This window comes from Maylandia zebra, linkage group LG5, assembly GCF_041146795.1.
Source record: "Maylandia zebra isolate NMK-2024a linkage group LG5, Mzebra_GT3a, whole genome shotgun sequence".
In the NCBI taxonomy this organism is placed as follows: domain Eukaryota; kingdom Metazoa; phylum Chordata; class Actinopteri; order Cichliformes; family Cichlidae; genus Maylandia; species Maylandia zebra.
In genome coordinates, this window is record NC_135171.1 from 3051014 (window position 1) to 3070176 (window position 19163).

The window sequence follows — 19163 nt, forward strand, 5'->3', positions numbered from 1 at the left end:
ATTGCTGGAAACTGGAGTTTGGCTGGGCCGCGCTATGAATTCTGGGATATGGTAGTAATTTGGACAGCCTTCGGCGCGTCGCTGTGACGTAATCGGTCTACAAATGCGGCCTCAGGAGGATGCAGCCCATGAATTTGGACATGTCCAGAGTATAATCGCAGCCTTTGCGGTTAGAAAATTGCACTTGATCATGTCGCGATATTATCGCAAATGCGATATATCGTTCAGCCCTAATATGAACACAGAGAAGTAGCCATATCAACTATTTAATTTCAAGCTTTTCATGAACTGAAACACAATATATAAGGCGAAGAGTTTGCATAATTCTGTTAGCACACATTTCAATAAATCTCTGCACCTATTTCCCATTTTACTAGCAAAATATTAAAGAAGAGGGGTGGCTAAAGACTTCTGCATATAACTTCTGGTTCTATCAGAATATTTTGGTAACCTACAATAATAGAGCTTCCTCTACAGCAAATGTTTGCAAATTGCCATATTCTGGTCTTCAAAGACTTCATAGGGCAGATTTGAACAATAAATAAGAATTTTCAATGAGGAACAGCTTTATCAAGCTTTATCTTGTTTCAGCCCACAGCATCTCAAGCATGGTGCAGTGCCACCCACTACCCAGCTGACTGGTTAATGTGTCTGAGAAGGTGTTTGAGCTCCAGAGTTTGAAATAAACAATGTCAAATCTTCATTCTCTGACTACACATTGTCTGTTCTGACATGCTGATGTGTTTTTAAATGTCCTTCCTTTGCACTGATGATGAAGGCTAAAATCAGAATGAATTTTCTTTTTTCTTCATCATGAATAAATCAAAAGTTACTCACATTGACTTTTCCTCTCCAGCTCCTGAGTCTTCTTGGTTTTGGCCATGTAATAGGAAGGGCTTGGTGGAGGTAATGATAATGGCAAATGAGAACTTTTATGTGACAGTGCTCAGTCATCATTACTGAAACTGAAATATTATTTTACAAATATAACATATTAGCATCAATGTGGCAACTACAGATTTGAACACCCTTCATTTGCTTTAATAAGTATAAACTGTGATGCCATGTGGAAATAGAAAAATAACTTTTAAACTACCATTGGTGTGTCTGTTACTTCTATGAGTTGTCGTTAAACACAATGCTTCAATAAGGAGATCATGCCATTCTCAACATTTAAGGCAGTCTGAGTTCAATGCGGGTCAATGACTGACAGACATGCAATGAAATCAGAGACCAAAGTTCTCTGCTTGTGTCACTGTCCAAGGATGTAAAATCATGGTAACAGTGATATGTAACCATGGTAACCCAAGAAAATAAATTTCAGTTAGGAATGTTCAATTCAAATAAATTTTATTTATATAGAGTCAAATCACAACGACGGGTGTTTTATATTGTAAGATAGAAAACTACTGGATCTACTGGGGTGAGGGACAAAAGGCACGCTGTGGATCAGAGACAGATACTGTACAGTATTATGAAGTCTTTAAGATGGGGTCTATTACTTAAGACGTTGTATGTGAGGAGAAGAATTTTAAAGATGACTCTTTACCACAGAGCCAAAGATAAGAAGGCAAATCTTTTGCTAATGGAGGTTTTGCTTCTGTTTTGTTTCTTCTTTTTTAGCATGTGAAATCATCATTCATCATTCTGCATATACCATGCTAGTATTACAGGTAAAATTTAATGCTTAGCACCCAATTACTCAAACTTGCCAGTGCACTACAATAAAATTATATACCACTATCATTACATACCAAGTTTCTAAGTTGAAGATATTTATAGAAACATTTATTGTTAAGTTTGTACTTGCCTGTCTGAGTATATGAGGAAATCTTGATTTTCCATTTCCACCACTACTTCCATTTCCATTTCTATTTTCTTCTAGACCTTCCTCTAAAGGTTTCCCACCTAGGACCTGCTGTTGTTTGTCATTTCTTGATCTCAAAGAATAAATCCATTTGTCTCCCCAAGTATTCTACAAATTCACATCCACGAGCGCATATTTCGCAGGACGCATCTAGCTCTGAGCTCGGCCAGCAGCCAAGCTTCCACAGCTTCAAGTGGGAATACTCAGGTTTGCCTCACACACACACACACACACACACACACACACACACACACACACACACACACGTACACTCCAGTCTCAGCGCCACTGTTCTGTGAGGTGATTTTTCTGAGCCTTCTTCTCTGCCTCTCTGTGCTCCTGTTCCCAGGGCCGGTGTTGCCGGTGCAATGTCCCTTCAGGGGGTTGCTCTGTCATGGTCTTGGGTTAGGTTAGGATACTTAGGTTCAATATTCTAATTCTCTCTGCTCATCTCACAGGAGACAAAAGCAAGGACTACATATCTCTTCTTCATCTAACTTGTCACCCTTTCTCCCCCCTCTCTTTCTGGTTGCCACATGGTTTAAGATGACATCTGGCCTCACCCACTATGACATCCAGTCACCGTGTTAACATCTAATTAACCAATGTCCAGCCACCCCTTATCATCCTTTCTTTATCTCACTTTTCCAAGTAAGGGCTTTTAAAGTTTAAACTTTGTTATTAAATCATGTAATTACATTTTCTTCTTTTCTATTTTGTACTTAACATAACTCCATTATGTATGAACATTCAATCATGACCATACCACACTTAATGTTTCATTCAGTTGCAATCTCACTTAATTTAAATTTCTCATCAGGTCATTATTAGATGAACATCCTTTGTTGTCATAATCCCTTTTAATCCAGTTATATAGAAATACTTTTTTTGTTTTTTACTTTTTCTCTTTTACAGTTTTTTCTGAATTGCTAAAACACTAAATCCCATTGTAAAAACTAAACTGCCAACTATAAAAACTCTTTCATCAAATCAATCCCACAGATGCCAAAATCTTAAACACTATTCATCTGGTTAGGACACCATTTGCAACTCTGAATCTCTCATTTACCAAAACTCTAAACACATTCTCAAACACAAAACACATTTAGCAATGTGGTGCACATATACCCAGAATGGTGCACACAGGCCACAGAAGTTAAACACAACTAACACACTGTTTTCATCATGAACACACAACCAGTCAAAATTGAAAACACATGTTGCAACCTCTTCTTCTGCTTTTTGCTAGATTGAATACAGCTTCATCCACAAAGATGCATTCATGAGGTCTAACCATTGAGTCAAGCTAAAAGATTCTCTGTACACAACAAACTAATTTTAGTTCTGTAAATGAAATAGTATGATGTATACATGTGCTATGTATACTTATAATTACAGTTTTTGCCCGTTGCTTGAACACTATAAACCCATGCTTAGACTAAAGTAACACAACTTGAAGCTTGTGTCACCATACCTCAAACACATGTACCCATACCTTAAACAAAAGCGCTGCTTTGCACCCTAGTTGCAATTATGCAACACACATGGTCCTGCATACTACACTCTATTTCATACATAAGACACTTCGTTCACAAAATGAAATTTCAGGGTGCCATTTGGAAAACACATGTATCCAAAATACAAAACACATCGGGTAATTGCAACCACTCAAATACACACCTGAAGGCACTTACTTGCAAAACTGAACAACAATTAGCCAACTACAAAAAGCCCTCAGTTTAGCCAATTCAAGAACTTTGCAAGCATGGATGGAGGGAGAGCAAGAGGAGGAGGAGGTCGAAGAGGCCATGCACAGACCCATATTTCTAATGATATAAGAGCAACTTTGGTGGACCATGTCATCAACCATGGCCTGACTATGAGGGAAGCTGGGCAGAGAGTCCACCCACATCTAAGCCGCTTCACAGTGGCATCTGTAATAAGAACATTCCGACTAGAAAGCAGGTCTGTCTTCACCTCTCTAGTTTCTACTCTACTCAGATGGTTTTTATAGCACTGTTCTACAGGTATATAACCATATCAAGTGTACAGCATATTGCAGGGTGCTAATGCTCTTTTTGCAGCCAAAGTGGTAGTTTCTGTGAAACATACCATGATTACTTATATTGAAGTACAGTGTTGTACAGTGGATGATACAATATATACAGTAAAGTACTGTAAGACAAATAAGCAAAGCGATGACAATATGTGGTTGTATTTCTCTAGAATGACTCGAAGACCTTCTGGGGCAGGACTAGAGATGGCACGATACCACTTTTTTATGTCCAATACCGATATCATAAATTTGGATATCTGCCAATACCGATATGAATCCGATATAGTGTTTTTTAATCAACAAAACTGTTTTTTAAATATCTTGCTGCATTTTGTATAAGTTCATACTCAAGTTTAAAACAACAACTACACTAAAGCTATTCTGTTATACCTGTATGCAAAAAAAAATATTTCATAGTTCAGCAATACTGATCAATCTAATAAACTTAAACCTACACCATCCTCCCTATTCTGGTATTTTAAAGAGTACTTAGCGTAAATATTAAGCAACCTAACTAATAGGGTTCCAACTCCCAGCAACAAAAATAAATAAATAAAAAATAGGGAACCACCCCTCACGCTCCACCTCATGATGCTTACAGTTTTTTCTGATTGCTTAAGCACATTTTTTGTAACTATTGGCTAATTTTGCAAAACTCTTCACACAAATAAGAAAACCTGTCACCCAATAATCAAAACATTGTAGTTCTCTTGCAAAAGCAAACACAGCTAGATTAACTCTTCACACCTTCGTAAAAATGGTGTTTCCGTATCAAACAGTACACACAAGCCATCATCTACTAAGCACACAATGCGCCAACTGCACACTGATGGTATGAATACAAAACACTTTTAGTTTTGCAAACTCAGTGAGTGGTTTTGCTATAAGTCTGAATAGTTTTAGAGATTGTGCTACAGGAATCACAGTTATCAGAATCAGAATACTTTATTGATCCCTGGGGGAAATTATTTAAGGGTTAGGGTTTAAGCATTCAGAAAAAACTGTAATCGACATAATCAACCTTAATTTGATGCAGTGTGAAAAAAAATGCACAGAAATCAATTATTTTTCAAGAAATATTAAATAGATTCAACATCTTTCTTCAACAAAATTGCAGACTGCACAGATGGTACCTTCCCAAAGGAAAAAGTACTATAGCTTACTAGGGTATATATATTAGACTTAATAGTCACTATATACTGTAATTGACTTCTATTCATTTTACATCAAATTAAAACTTTGGGTGTCAGATAATTGTTCATTAAAAGCTCGACATTTTAAATGAGAATAAGAAAGAAAAGTATGTCTTTGTGCCCCCTTTTCCCTGTTAATGCCCTATCGGCCCCCCTGGCTAAACTTTGCTAGATCCGCCCCTGCACAGTTACAGCCGTCAGCTGTAGAAAAAGATCCTCAAGTAGAAACTAATATTAAATAAATTCTAACAACAGCTTATCAAGCTTAAACGTGCTGCTGTTGTTTATCCACTGGTTTCCTCTTTCTGGTGCAAAGTGGGCCAAAAACAAACAAGAGAGACAGAAAAGCCGATCAGCTGATCATTAAGCAGTTTCATGATTGAAGTAGCAGCAAGAAGAGGCAGTCGCTTGTTAAGCTTAACGCAGGAATGCTTTACAAACATTCAGAGATGGACTTACACACTTGCTTTACTTCTCTCGGGGATAACTTTGTCGGAGATGAAATGCCGGGTTGCTAGCGAAGCTCCACATGCTATCCAGACCACCGACAGGTCCCGCATGCCACAGCCGCTCTACCACGTGATGCATACTGCTCCGACGTGCTAACGTTCTGAGGCGAGTTACGGCGTGTTGCAAGTTTTGTGAGGTGCTTTCATGATATTTAATGGATCGGATTACATTTTTTATTTTTCTCCGATATCCGATCCAGTAATTTAGGTCAGTATCGGACCGATACCGATACGCAATATCGGATCGGTCCATCTCTAGGCAGGACGCCAACGCCTGTTCACACAACAGCAGGAACTTGCCGTTGTGGACCTAGTGAAGGCAGACAATGCCATCCGTCTCCACCAGCTACGAAAGCAAATACTTGCAGACAGGCGAGTGTTCAACAACATAAACCATGTGAGCATCACCACCATCAGACGCATCTTGGGAAAACTCAGCATCACCATGAAGCAGCTGTACAGAGTCCCATTTGAGAGGAACAGTGACGGGGTCAAAGGACTTCGAGCTGAATATGTACAGGTACGTGTAACTGTCCTTTACATGGACAATACAGTATTGGTGAAATCCAGTAGCAGCTGAATATGTACCATATCAGTACCACATGGATCCATCCTGAGAGCTACACAGGTACCTGTGTGATGGGTGAGGGTTCTGTATGTGTAGCACTGTAGTGCAGTAATATGTTCTCTTTGTTTTACAGAGAATCTTGGCCATGGATGGAGCTGCACAGCCTCATGAATTCATTTTCATTGATGAAACTGGATTCGACCTGTGTAAAACAAGATGACGGGTCGTAATGTAATTGGACAAAGGGCAATTGTGCACGTCCCAGGGCAGCGCGGGGGAAATATCACATTGTGTGCCGCCATAAGCCTTCGAGGGCTTCTGCATCATCATGCAAAACTAGGTCCATACAATAGCCAACATATTTCTAGATGCTCTCCATGATATAGTTGTACAGAACAGATCAGCCCAGGTTTGTGGTGATATGGGATCATGTCAGTTTCCATCGGGCTGCTCTGGTCCAGGCCTGGTTCTCCAACCACAGCCAACTTGAAGTGGTATACTTGCACCCTTACTCACCATTTTTAAACCCTATAGAGTAATTTTTTTCGGCTTGGAGATGGCGTGTATATGACCGCCAACCACATGCCCGCATGCCTCTTCTGCAGGCAATGGAACAGGCCTGCGGCGACATTCAGGTGACAGCAATCCATGGATGGTTTCAACATGCAAGAGGATATTTTCCCCGGTGCCCAGCGGGGAATTATCTGAATTCATGGTACTGCAATGTACAATATTGAGTAGGCCTATTTGCTTTTTTGGTTGTTTGAAAATGTGTCTCCTGTCTAAGCATGGGTTTATAGTGTTCAAGCAACGGGCAAAAACTGTAATGGAAATCCTGTTTGAAAACACTGGTATGGACCTCATCAGTCCATTTTACCTATACGCACAGGGATATTGCTTTGTATTAGTTATAATGGACTGCACAACATGAAATCCCAAGGCAGCGACGCAATTTCAGGTCATCTTCAAAATCAGTATTCTGAAAGTGATACTGATTTTAGCCCATACAAGCCTTGTGCAGCTCTACTATATAACTAGTTCATGCATTTATTACTTCCAGGCTGGACGACTGCAATTCATTATTATCAGGATGTCCTAAAAACTCCCTGAAAAGCCTTCAGTTAATCCAAAATGCTGCAGCAGGAGTACTGACAAGGACTAGAAAGAGAGAGCAGATTTCTCCTGTTTTGGCTTCCCTTCATTGGCTTCCTATAAAATCCAGAATTCAAAATCCTGCTCCTCACAAACAAGGTCTTAAATAATCAGGCCCCATCTTATCTTAATGACCTTGTAGTTAGGGCTGCTCGATTATGGCAAAAATGATAATAACGATTATTTTCACTGAAATTGAGATCGCGATTATTTGACGATATTTATTTAACCCTTTAAGACCTACTATAGAACCAAGTCCGCCAGAGCTTATATTATTTTTTTTACATGTTGTAGTGCCATTTGTGGGAGCATTTCAAGTTGCTAAATAACTGTTATAGCCCATATTTTAATAATATGTATGCATTAAGTCCATAATAACTACATTAATTGCAAAAAAGTGCAATAAACTACAAAAAAATTTATATCGTTTTTATTTTGTTACATATATTTCTACTTGGAGAAATTTAAGAGGTTTATCCCTCAAAACTTTAAATACAAAAAAGTTGCAAAAAATAGTTTACAACAACAGGAAATTTATTTTGAGTGTCTTCATAGTTTTATTTTGGAGATACACCAATTTTTATATACTGCAGGAAAAACAAAAAAAACAATCCTATGATGCAAATTTGCAAAGAAAACAGCAGGTGCATCAAAATAAACTATTTCCAGCAGTGCAATTTGAGTTCTAAGCATCCCAGAAACTATTCAGAAAAGTCAAACATGACCAGTATAGGCTTTTAAGGCCTACAAGTAAAAAACTACATTTCCGCGAAAATGACGTCACTTCCGGTTTCGGCCAGGAAATGGCGGACTTGCAACAGTTCGCGCTGACGTCTATTTCACTGTGGGAAGTGTTACGAACAGCTGATCGGATCGGCAAAGCGTGTTCCTGGAATATTATGTTTTTGTTCCTGCAAGCGCTTTTTATGCAATTTTTGCAAAGCTATATGTGGAAGGAAACCGTGACCGAGGACAAGCTGATGGCATAAGATGTAAGTACAACTCCTCCAGTTTCATATGCAAAACAAATTATTGCGCTAGCTTACGCGGTTCGGGTTCTACAGGGATTTAAAAATAGTTACACAAAATGGAGCATGCTGCTCTGACCGGATTTAAAGGGTTAACAATGACTTTAGAAAATAATATAAAATAGTGTGCAACACCACTGAAGTTTTTTTTTTTTTTTTACCTCTCTTTTCAACCAACGGCAGTCACTCTCCTCTCCAAATAACTTCTGCTTAGCTTTCCGAGCTTCCCTCGGGTCCTCTTAATCAGCGGTCTCCAACCTTTTTTGCGCCACGGACCGGTTTATGCCCAACAATATTTTCACGGACCGGCCTTTAAGGTGTCGCGGATAAATGAGGGAGGGGCTAATAATCGGCTCTGTCATTTTTAATGATCGTTGAAAGCCCAGATCGTAATCGTGATTAAAATTCGATTAATTGAGCAGCCCTACTTGTAGTACCATATCACCCTATTAGAGCACTTCGCTCTCGCTCTGCAGGCCTACTTGTTGTTCTTAGAGTATTTAAAAGTAGAATGGGAGGCAGAGCCTTCAGTTTTCAGGCCCCTCTTCTGTGGAACCAGCTTCCAGTTTGGATTCAGGAGACAGACACTATCTCTACTTTCAAGATTAGGCTTCAAACTTTCCTTTTTGCTAAAGCATATAGTTAGGGCTGGACCAGGTGACCCTGGATCCTCCCTTAGTTATGCTGCAATAGGCTGCCGGGGGATTCCCATGATGCATTGAGTTTTTCCTTTTCAGTCACCTTTCTCACTCACTATGTGTTAACAGACCTCTCTGCATTGAATCATACTTGTTATTAATCTCTGGCTCTCTTCCACAGCATGTCTTTATCCTGTCTTCCTGCTCTCATCCCAAGCCTGGTTCTGCCGGAGGGTTCTTCCTGTTAAAAGGGAGTTTTTCCTTCCCACTGTCACCAAAGTGCTTGCTCATAGGGGGTCATATGATTGTTGGGTTTTTTCTTTGAATGTTTTATTGTAGGGTCTACCTTACAATATAAAGCACCTTGAGGTGACTTTTGTTGTGATTTGGCTCTGTATAAGTAAAATTGAATTGAACTGATGTGAAAAAAAAAATTGTTTCCATTTTATTTTGCCTCGCTCACCTCAACCTCTATTACCTCAATGACCCACACCCGACTGCACATAAATGGATCTGCTGTTGAGATGGTGAACAGTGTGAAGTTCCTGGCTGTGCACATACAAGATGACCTCTGAACACCACCATCATCATGAAGAAAGCCCAACAATGCCTTCTTAGGAAACAGTCGAAGGCCAGTCTCCCTCCTCCCATCATTCTACCAGGGAACATTGAGAGTGCCTCTGCTGCTACAGCAGGACAGCAGAGAGGATCACTGAAGGCCCTCGCCCACCCATCTCCCAACTCTACGACAGACACATCATCTGACGTGCGAACAGCATAGTGAAAGACACTTTCCACCCCTCACATGCACTTCTCTCCCTCCTTCCATCTGGCAGACGGTTTCGCAGCATCAAAATCGTGACAACCAGACACTGCAAGAGCTTCTTCCCCCAAGCAGTCAGAGCCCTCAAGTCAATACCACCAAAGAACTGATATACACATACACCTTTACAAACACTTACAATACTCATCAAAAGACTCAAAAACACCAAAAATTTACACAAATCCATTACAAACTGGACCTGGGAACAGTATGCTTATTTGCATGCTTATAAACAGCATTCCGGTACACTGTATACTGTGTATACTGCTGTATTGACAATAAAGCTCTTGAATCTATTTAACCAGGAAGATCCCACTGAGATTAAAAACTTCTTTTTCAAGGGAGACCTGGCCAAAATAGGTAGCAAGTATCTCACAAATACACAAATTACACAACACAGGCAACAACAACACACGCAAAAAAAAAAAAACTTAAAAATTTTAGATTCAGTTCAATTAAAAGGGCAAGCAATCTAATTGAAACAGCTGCATGTTATGGAATTAGCCTCAAGGATTCTTAGCTTTGATTGAGAAGCATTTAATGAAATGAATTCTGTCATTTTCCAGTTGTTCTGCAGCTCGTTCCAAGCCAAATGTGCTAAATGGACAAAAGCTCTTTTGCCAAGTTCAATTCAGGCAAATGGAATGGAAAGCAACAAATAACCTTGTAGACGAAGACAATAACAACCAGCATGTTTCATTGAAAGCAGAGAAAGTATATATATCTGAAGGCAACAATCCGAGTATTGCCTTATATATAAAACTGTATAGATTAGGGGTCCTCCGACCGGCCAAAGCAGGCCCTCCTATCTGAGAATTTATGGTTAGTGATGAACTTCAAAGAAGCATGATGCACAGTTTCAACCATTCATATATAGAATATCTCCATAATTCAGGTAAAAGCATATGTTGCAGCAACAAGCCACTTCTTTGTATTACAGTTTTTCTGAATTGCTAAAACACACTTCATCTCTTGGTCTCAAAACACTAAACAAACTGTAAAACTCAAGCTACACTCACAAAACAGTCAATTTGTCCTGCAAAACTAAACATTTCACCCAAAACTATTTTAACTGTACTCAAAATCAAGCACTACTGTCAAAAACCACACAAAACCAGCAAATGTGCAAACACAACTTAGCAACGATTACACACTACAGAAATAAATACAAAACACTGTGGGATAGTGGGAAAATATATTTACTTATTCGTTCATTTATTCTTCTCACATTTTAACAAAAAAAGAACTGTATCAAAAAAGATATTCTATAGATAAAGTATAAATTTTTACAGCATATTCAGATAATTTATTCTGCCTCAGCTTCACACCTCTGTCCTGGGTCAGGCCCCAGGACTTCATCACATCACGTGCTATGGTCTGCCTTGCAAGTGTAACAACCCTTTTGGGTTATAGCACCACTAGGGGGGGTTGCCCTACTATTGTAGTAGTTGTGGGAGTCTCCTAGTGGGTGTGGTGTTGTTAGCGGCAGCCATTCCATGCTGCTCATGTTCCATTCTCCGAGGAAACACCTTACTGTTGTAACGGCCTGGCGCCGGCGACTACCGATCCCCGCACATGTATGTACGGACAGAGTAGAGCCGTGGAGACCTGGCTTGTATGGTTTTATGTTGCTGATAATGAATAAAGGTCTGTTGTTTAATTTAACTGCCTGGCTTCGAGTTATCCAGCTAACCTCCACACCACATGCCCGCTGGACCTGCTAGCCGCTCCTTCTTCGCCAGACTGCTGTTACACAAGGCAATGAGGAAAGAATCCTTTAGCATGCCGAATCCAGCACTAGCAAGATTCCAGTCCCATCTCACCACATGCTCCATTCATTGCTTGAAGTAAATTTTCCTGTGTGTGTGTAAGGGTTTCAGTCGTAGACTTTCTAGCTCCATGCCAAGAAAAATCCTTAATAGGGTTAAAGAAAAAAAAAAGAGGGGGGGGAGGGGGGTGTACGGTGGAAGAAACATTGATAAAATGCTGCTCATTGTGAAACCACTCGCGTATTCTTGGTGAAAGCTCACATTGTCCCAAATGATACCATACATAGGATGCTCTTCCTGCAAAGCATCCTGTAGACTAGTGACGTGACGTTCTGTATCGAGGCTTCAAAGCTCGAGTCGAGTAATGGAGGGGGCGTTTCCGAGATGCGCGATACGCGTATCGAGGCTTGCTTCATTTATAGGTGGAGCTGAAAATGATGACGTCCGAAGCCTCGCTGCCCGGCTATACCACATGACTGGTTCAGGAAGTAGTTCGAACTTTGGCGCGAGCTATGACAGCGATATAAACCCCTCAGACTTCATTCAAAATGTGGGTGGACCCAAGGTTCAGAAAACCCGTTTCTCAGCCCTGCAAGAGCTAGCGAAGCAGAAAAAAGACTGAAAGCAGAAGGTGCCTCCAATACTTCCTCTTCCTCCGCACCACCACCACAGCCATCAACGTCACAAACTGTTGAGGCTGTTTCCCACGTTACTACTGTTATTGCATTTGAGTTGCATTTATATAAACTGATTGTTGGGTTTTCCTCTGTATCTATTATTGTACGATCTACTGTACAATATCAAGCGCCTTCAGGCGACTGTTGTGATTTGGCGCTATATAAATAACATTGAATTAAAAATTGAGTTGTTAGTATCACATAAAACTCTCCTTATTGTTTAGTTAACAACCTGTGGCGTCGCCTGGATGAAAGTGTCAGGCAGACACAGACACAAAATGTGACAGCAGACGCAAATATTGAGGTCCAACGGTACATGATGGAGCCAAATATTGGAAGGCTGGAGGACCCCCTTAAATACTGGGAGAGACTGTGAGCGAGTGTTTTCAAAAGCTGGGGAAATATTGTTCAAAAAAAGAAATCGCCTACGACCTGCCACAGTGGAGAAACTGTTGTTTTTAAATAAAAACCAATGATGTGTCCCCTAAACACTAATCACTGTCCATATCTCAACCACACCTCACCTCACAGTAAAGGATCATTTCCATTTTAAGCATTTCCAAATAATCATTTTTCATACTGCCAGTATAAATATACACAGTATAATGCCATCACTACAATATACATGTTTTACACACTCCTTTTGTTGTTGACATTTACAGGCTGTGTGCAAAAGGCCACACTCTTCAAATTCATGCCAACTAATATTTTTATGTCCAGTAGGTGTCCTGCTAGAGCAAATGAAGCTTCAAGACACTTTGCGCTGGGGTGAACCAATTGGATGAAAAGCTTCAGTGCTTCATGGAGCTTCATCTGCCCATCACAACACACAGCTCACTACCTGCAAACACCAGCCACTCAGCTCACTAGCTGCAACTACTCATATGGCTCTCTGGCACCAGAGCTCACCTTTCTCTGGGCTTAAATACCTTTAATTGCTGATGGAAAGCAGCTGTACAAAAAAAGGTGGCACCTAAGGCAGGAGAGCTGGTATGACACGCCCACACAGGCAACTTCAGGAGGAGGCCCTGCTAGGGCCGTAACAATTGGTCTATAATTAGTAAAAACTGCTGGGTCATCCCCTTTTTAATAGAGGGACAACAAAATCTGATTTCCATACTGAGGGAATTTCTTCCATTGTCATGGTCCCTGTTTCTGCTCAGCCGGCCCCACAAGGCTACATGTATTTTTGTTTTGCTCTCACTCTCTTTCCTTCGCCGCTCTGCCTGGGTGGAGCTCACATCCATAACCAGTTTGAGGGTGAAAATAGTTGAGAAAGGCTCTGCCACAAAATCAGCTGGGAGTTTCAAAAAGTAAGAATCTATTAAATCGGGTCCTGAAGGTTTTCTATGATCTAATACTTTAAGAGCTTCATAGACTTCCTGTACAAAGAAAGGAACAAAGTTAAATGGCTGACCAATGCACACCGGAAGGTTTGTGCAGGATTTTACAGAGACTGGATTCAGAGAGTCAAAGAGTCAGAAGATATAAAGTGCTTGTTAAAGCAATTCATAATCTCCTTCCTATCATAAACAGGAACTGAATCCTTAAAAAAAAATTGGTGAGCTTTTCCTACCTGAAAGAGACTTAATATTTTCCAGAACTTCTGTGGATTATTTAGGTTCTCAGACAGACAATAATAATATTCTGATTTAGATTTCTTAATAGAGGAAGTACATTTGTTTCTTAGTCATCTGAAAATAAGCCAATCATTGGGCTTTGGCCCAAGCCAGGTTACGTTGGATGTCGGCCAGCTCTGGGGAGAACCTGGGACTTTTTATGACCTTTTATCCTAAATCTCCCTAATGGGGCATGTTTACTCACAATTAGCATAAAACCATCCATAAAAACTGTCCTACATCAGGGATCAATCCTATTTTCTTCCAATCATAGTTTGACAAATCATGATAAAATGCTTGTTCATTAAACTGTTTAACAGTCCTTTTAAAAATAATACCTGAGTGACCTTAGAGGCACCTTAGTGTTTCAAATAACAGCAACAACACAGTGGTCGCTTAAGTCATGGCAAAAGACACCCAAGGATGAAAATTTATGAGGAACATTTGTCAGAAGCTAGTCAATCAAGGTAGACTTTTCAGGGGGTTTTTGGCTGTCTTCACAGTATTCTAATTTTTTGAATTAGAATACTGTTTTCGTGGGTTTTATGAGCTGGAAGCCCACATTATATACAAATAAACAACTAAGTACTTGAAATCGTTTAAGTTGTGGGCCCTGAATCTATAATCAATGAAAGTTTAATGTTTTGAAAGGAATTGTGGAAATAAATAAACTTTTCCATGATATTCTAATTTCTTGGACAGGGTCTATAGTTTAGTCTGGAAAGGAAAAGCTTTAAAGAATGCAGAGCCTCTGTAAAGGCAGAACGAGGTCTATAGCAACAAACAGCTGTTAGATAAAGACCCTTTGCAATATTCAGAGCCAGAAATTCCATTTGCTTGCTAATGTATTCTGATAGAACTATTGTGGCATCAAATTTCAACTTAACATAAGCAGCAACACCACCACCTTTCTTAAGCCTATCTGTACGATAGATACTGTATCCAGCTATGCTAATATGTTCATCAGATATATATTTAGACAACCAAGTTTCAGAAATTAAAACAATATCCCCATCTGTTGATCAAACCCAAATCTTCACCATATCCATCTTGGGTAACAAACTGCGCACATTAAGATGAACAATCTTCAGCCCAGATGAGGATTTAAATTCAGATGGTGTCTGAGTACATTGCAGCTCAGGGCCCAGGTTAGGTTGCACATTACCAGATAAGAGCAGTAGTAAGACAGTCGGGAGTCTCTGCTTTGCAACATTACCTACTGAATTTGACTTGTGAAATGTTGAAACTAAGTAGAATAACTTGCAAGGTAATAATTCAAAACAAGACGGTTTTGAAGTTGAGCTAAATCTTTGTGTAGATCAAATGATAAATGCACGGCCTGTTCCAAATACATTGGTGATTGTACAGGATGTACAGCAGCGGTGATACATGTGGACCTGAGGACCTTCTCTTCTCTAAGAAGAGTCATATACAGATCCAATATTGGATTTTAAAAAATGAGGATATTACAAGTAAGCTTTAAATTTCTATATTTACAAATGTCACTGAGCAGTCCTTCAATTCAAATATAATCTGTCATCTTCCTCAACTACAGCAGCTATACCTTTAGCTAGCAGAGACAAACTGAGTGTAGTTTGACAAACTACACTTAGATTGTGTTTGTTTGCAGATATTTGTTTATCCAATCAAAAAGTTACATTTGAAATTACCTGCCACTTAAAAAATGCTACTTCCTTGTTGTTGTGATGCTGGTGGAAAAGCAATGACAACATACAGACATCTGCATGAAAAATGCAATTCCAGACTGTTCCGGCCCACTTTAACCCCTGAGTTGAAGAGGGACATTAATTAAAAAATTTTGCCTCTTTCACCTCTTCCTATGCAATAAGCACCAATGATGGATACACTGATAGGATTAACTTTCATAGATTTTCTTGTTCCCTCCAATTGGTGCTGAAATCGGTTTGAAGTTTGAAGGCGCACACTAATGTAAGGCAAATACCTCTGCAATGAAACTTAAAACAACAAGCCTGTTTTTGAAAATGTGAGGAGTAGAAAGTGTAGATATTTGTGTAAGAAATGTCAGGAAGGATCGCTTAGAACAGTGGTTCTTAACCTGGGTTCGATCGAACCCTAGGGGTTCGGTGAGTCGGTCTCAGGGGTTCGGCAGAGCCTCCGCCATGACATGCATGGCTCATTTTGTGCACCAGTAAAAAAAATCACATTTTATTTTTAACTAAAGAGGGGTTCATATGAAGCTGGTGGGGTTCGGTACCTCCAACAAGGTTAAGAACCACTGGCTTAGAATAAAGGCCATGAGAACAATAGAAAAGATGTGAATGCCACTAAAATTGAAGCAGTGTCCCCCAAAGGATGCCACCAAGGACCAGTCCAACAACAGATAGAGCTCAACACACTCAGCATTTTTCAGTTGTCTAGCTCACCAACTTCTGGTGGAAATATCCTTGTTTATACACTAAACAGGAACTATCTGTGTTTGCAGTTCTAAGGGTCTTTATGTCTGCTTTCTGACTGTTTTATCAAAACTTACTGGTGTAAACAAGGTTCATGCTCAGAGGTATGTTCTCACCAAATGCCTTTTACTACGAGTACAGACCACTGAGGTTATGTCAGTAAGATTTAAACTCTCAAGCTCTTCATTTTTCATTTTTTAAATAAGCAGTGTTGCCACTTTTCAGCTGCACTTTGACTAAATTTGTCTTGAAGTGTGTGATTTTATGCAGTTATTTAAATATTTATTGCAAATCCACTTTTCACCATTCCTACCAGCATCTGGAATAAACACTTTTGTCTCCAGTGTGTCTGTGGACATAGTCAGAATGTTGCTAAAAGCCTGTATTATCAACATGCAACACAAGGGGTATGTCTACCTCCATTCTATTATGCACTACCAGCTCTGGCACTACCCACATAGCTTTATCACAAATAAATTGGTATTACCTTGTAAATGTAAATGCAGATTGGGAAAAAAATTGCAGACAGGAGATGTCACAGAGATTGGAGCAGATTTTCCTGCATTAAATTGTTCGTATCACCATGTTGTTAAAGAAGAAGAATATTGATGCCAAGAGGCACCTCACACAACAGATAGGAAGAAAATCAATGCTCTTACTTTTTCCTCCTCTCTCTCTCCTCTCTCTCTGTCACTCTTGTTTATCTTTCCTCGATTTGGATTTAATGCACTCCGTTGTTTTTAAAAACTGTCTTGCTACTTTCTAATGCAATTTAGCTTAACAATCGTCATTTCAGCACCAGTGTAAAGATAAAAAAAAGGATTTGCTGCGATTTAATGTTCAATCAAAAAGAGATATGTGGTTTGGGCTTGTGGAACTGGTTCCATGTTTCTGGTAAACTGGTGAGGAAAATGTCGGCCTAATATGTGAAGGGATTCACTTAAGACTGTCGGGCTAAGCAACTGATTTCTGCTTTCAGGTAACCAGCCTTGATTGAAGCAACAGATGGTATCATTTATCTCGTAGATGACACAAGTGCAACATGGATTTCAATCACAGCTTTGAAGCTAGGTTTGGGTCAATCCTGTTCATTGCTCCCCTACCTTCTGCTGCCTCCTGGCCATATCAGTCGGTTGTTTCGCGTTAAATGGATATGCGATGCAGCGCATCACAAACACATACAGCTGGAGTCTCTTTTTCCTCTCTTCCTCATCTCGCTGCATCTTTTCCAGGTCCTCCTTTTCCTTGTCGCTGCCAACCGACGGGCTCGGGCTTGACGGTCGACCACGGCCGCTCCCGCCACCCCGTGACTGGAGCCCTCCGTTGGCTTGGCCGTCGGCGGCTCGGCCCGGTGACAATCGGGCTCCCCCGATGTTCTTCGGGGCCGCCACTTCTTTGTGCTCCACCTGCAGTATCTCTTCCCCTTCCTCCTCGCTTGAAGACGGGTCCAACATGCTGCGGTAGCTTAGATGAAGACTCTACCTGTTGCAATTGAAAAACTGCGAGAGCAGAAAACAGAAAGACGCCTTGAATGTACTAAAGCTGACCGATGAGCCCTCAGATTGTTCTTTGTCAAGAAAAAAACTGCTGCCACAGTTCCAAGCTCATCGCAAAAAAAAATAAAGTGTTATAAACACAAAGTAGCCCTGTGGTTTCGAAGCCTTTCAACTCTCACAGTCAGTGGCACATAGGAGGAATTAATGACGGGAGCAAATCTAAAGGGGAGGTGTCGCAGAGAGGTAACGCTGATGCGTTGGTGCGCTGCTGCTCGGAGAAAGAGGCAGGGCTCGGAGCTGACCATAGTACTGAAACATGATACCAGCTGCTCTGGGATCAGTTTAATCAAGCTGCGAGCACAACAGATAAAGGGCCACCTCCAGAAAAGCCGAAAGAGGACAGCGCTAGACCGGAATCAAAACAGCTTTCTTTAAAAAAAAAAAAAAAAAAAAAAAAAAAAAGCTTTATTACTGGTTTAAAACAATCCAACAACAAGATCGTAAGCCTGCTTCATGTCCTCCTCGTGTCTGCGTAGGTTCCATCCAGGCACTCTGGCAGTCATGTATAGAGTTAGGTTAACTGGCGAGTCCAAACTGACCACAGGTGAGAATGCGAGGGTTATCCGCTTATCCGTTTCTGTGTATTTGCACTGTGACAGATTCGTCATCTATCCAAGGTGTACTCCGCCACGCGCCCAATAACAATGCGTCTGTTTATTTATATATACACAACGCACTATGTAATTTACGTTCTTCTTGTTACTAGTATTCTTGTTCTGTGTTTTGGTTTGTTTGTTTTGTCTTGTCTTATTTAGCTTTTCCTGTTCTTTCTGTCTTATCTGCTCAAATTTGGGGTTGTTTAAAATGCCTGTTTTGGAAGGATAACACGTTTTTGTTTAATACAACATGATATTTCAGCTGTGTTAATATGATGAGTAAGTCTGTTAGCATTTTAGCTTTTCTGACTGTTCTTTTCCCACTTGTTTTGCATTTGGTTGGCTCTTCTACTGGTAGCATGGGGCTATAACTGGACCCTACACTGGCTATAACAGGACTCTACAGTGGTGGCACAGATGGTCCAAGTCACACATTGATGGCACAATAAAGAAGGTTTGCTGTGTCTCCCAGCACAGTCTCAAGAGCATGGAGGAAAGTCCAGGAGCCAATGTCTCTAGGAGAGCTACAGGGGGCTGTAGAAGGACCTTAAACCACGAGGAGGACCAGTTTCTGCTCCTTTGTGCAAGGAGAAACGGGATGCACACTGCCAGAGCCCTACAAAACTTGTTAATTAGACAAAAGTCTAATAAACAGGTTGACCAGTGGCAGGCTCAGC

The 19163-nt window shown here is 40.4% G+C and overlaps 1 protein-coding gene across 3 annotated transcripts in view; it reads right to left on the reverse strand.

Annotated features, from left to right (window-relative positions):
- cadpsa (Ca2+-dependent activator protein for secretion a) overlaps nt 1-18112 on the reverse strand; it is a 348666-nt gene extending 330554 nt beyond the window's left edge. For all 3 annotated transcript variants that reach the window (XM_076883644.1, XM_004572172.5, XM_076883645.1), the window contains exon 1: nt 17438-18112. In XM_076883644.1, the coding sequence (XP_076739759.1) occupies nt 17438-17788 (351 nt within the window). In that variant the 5' untranslated portion in view covers nt 17789-18112. The remainder of the gene's footprint in view (nt 1-17437) is intronic.
- Nucleotides 18113-19163: the final 1051 nt, after the last annotated feature.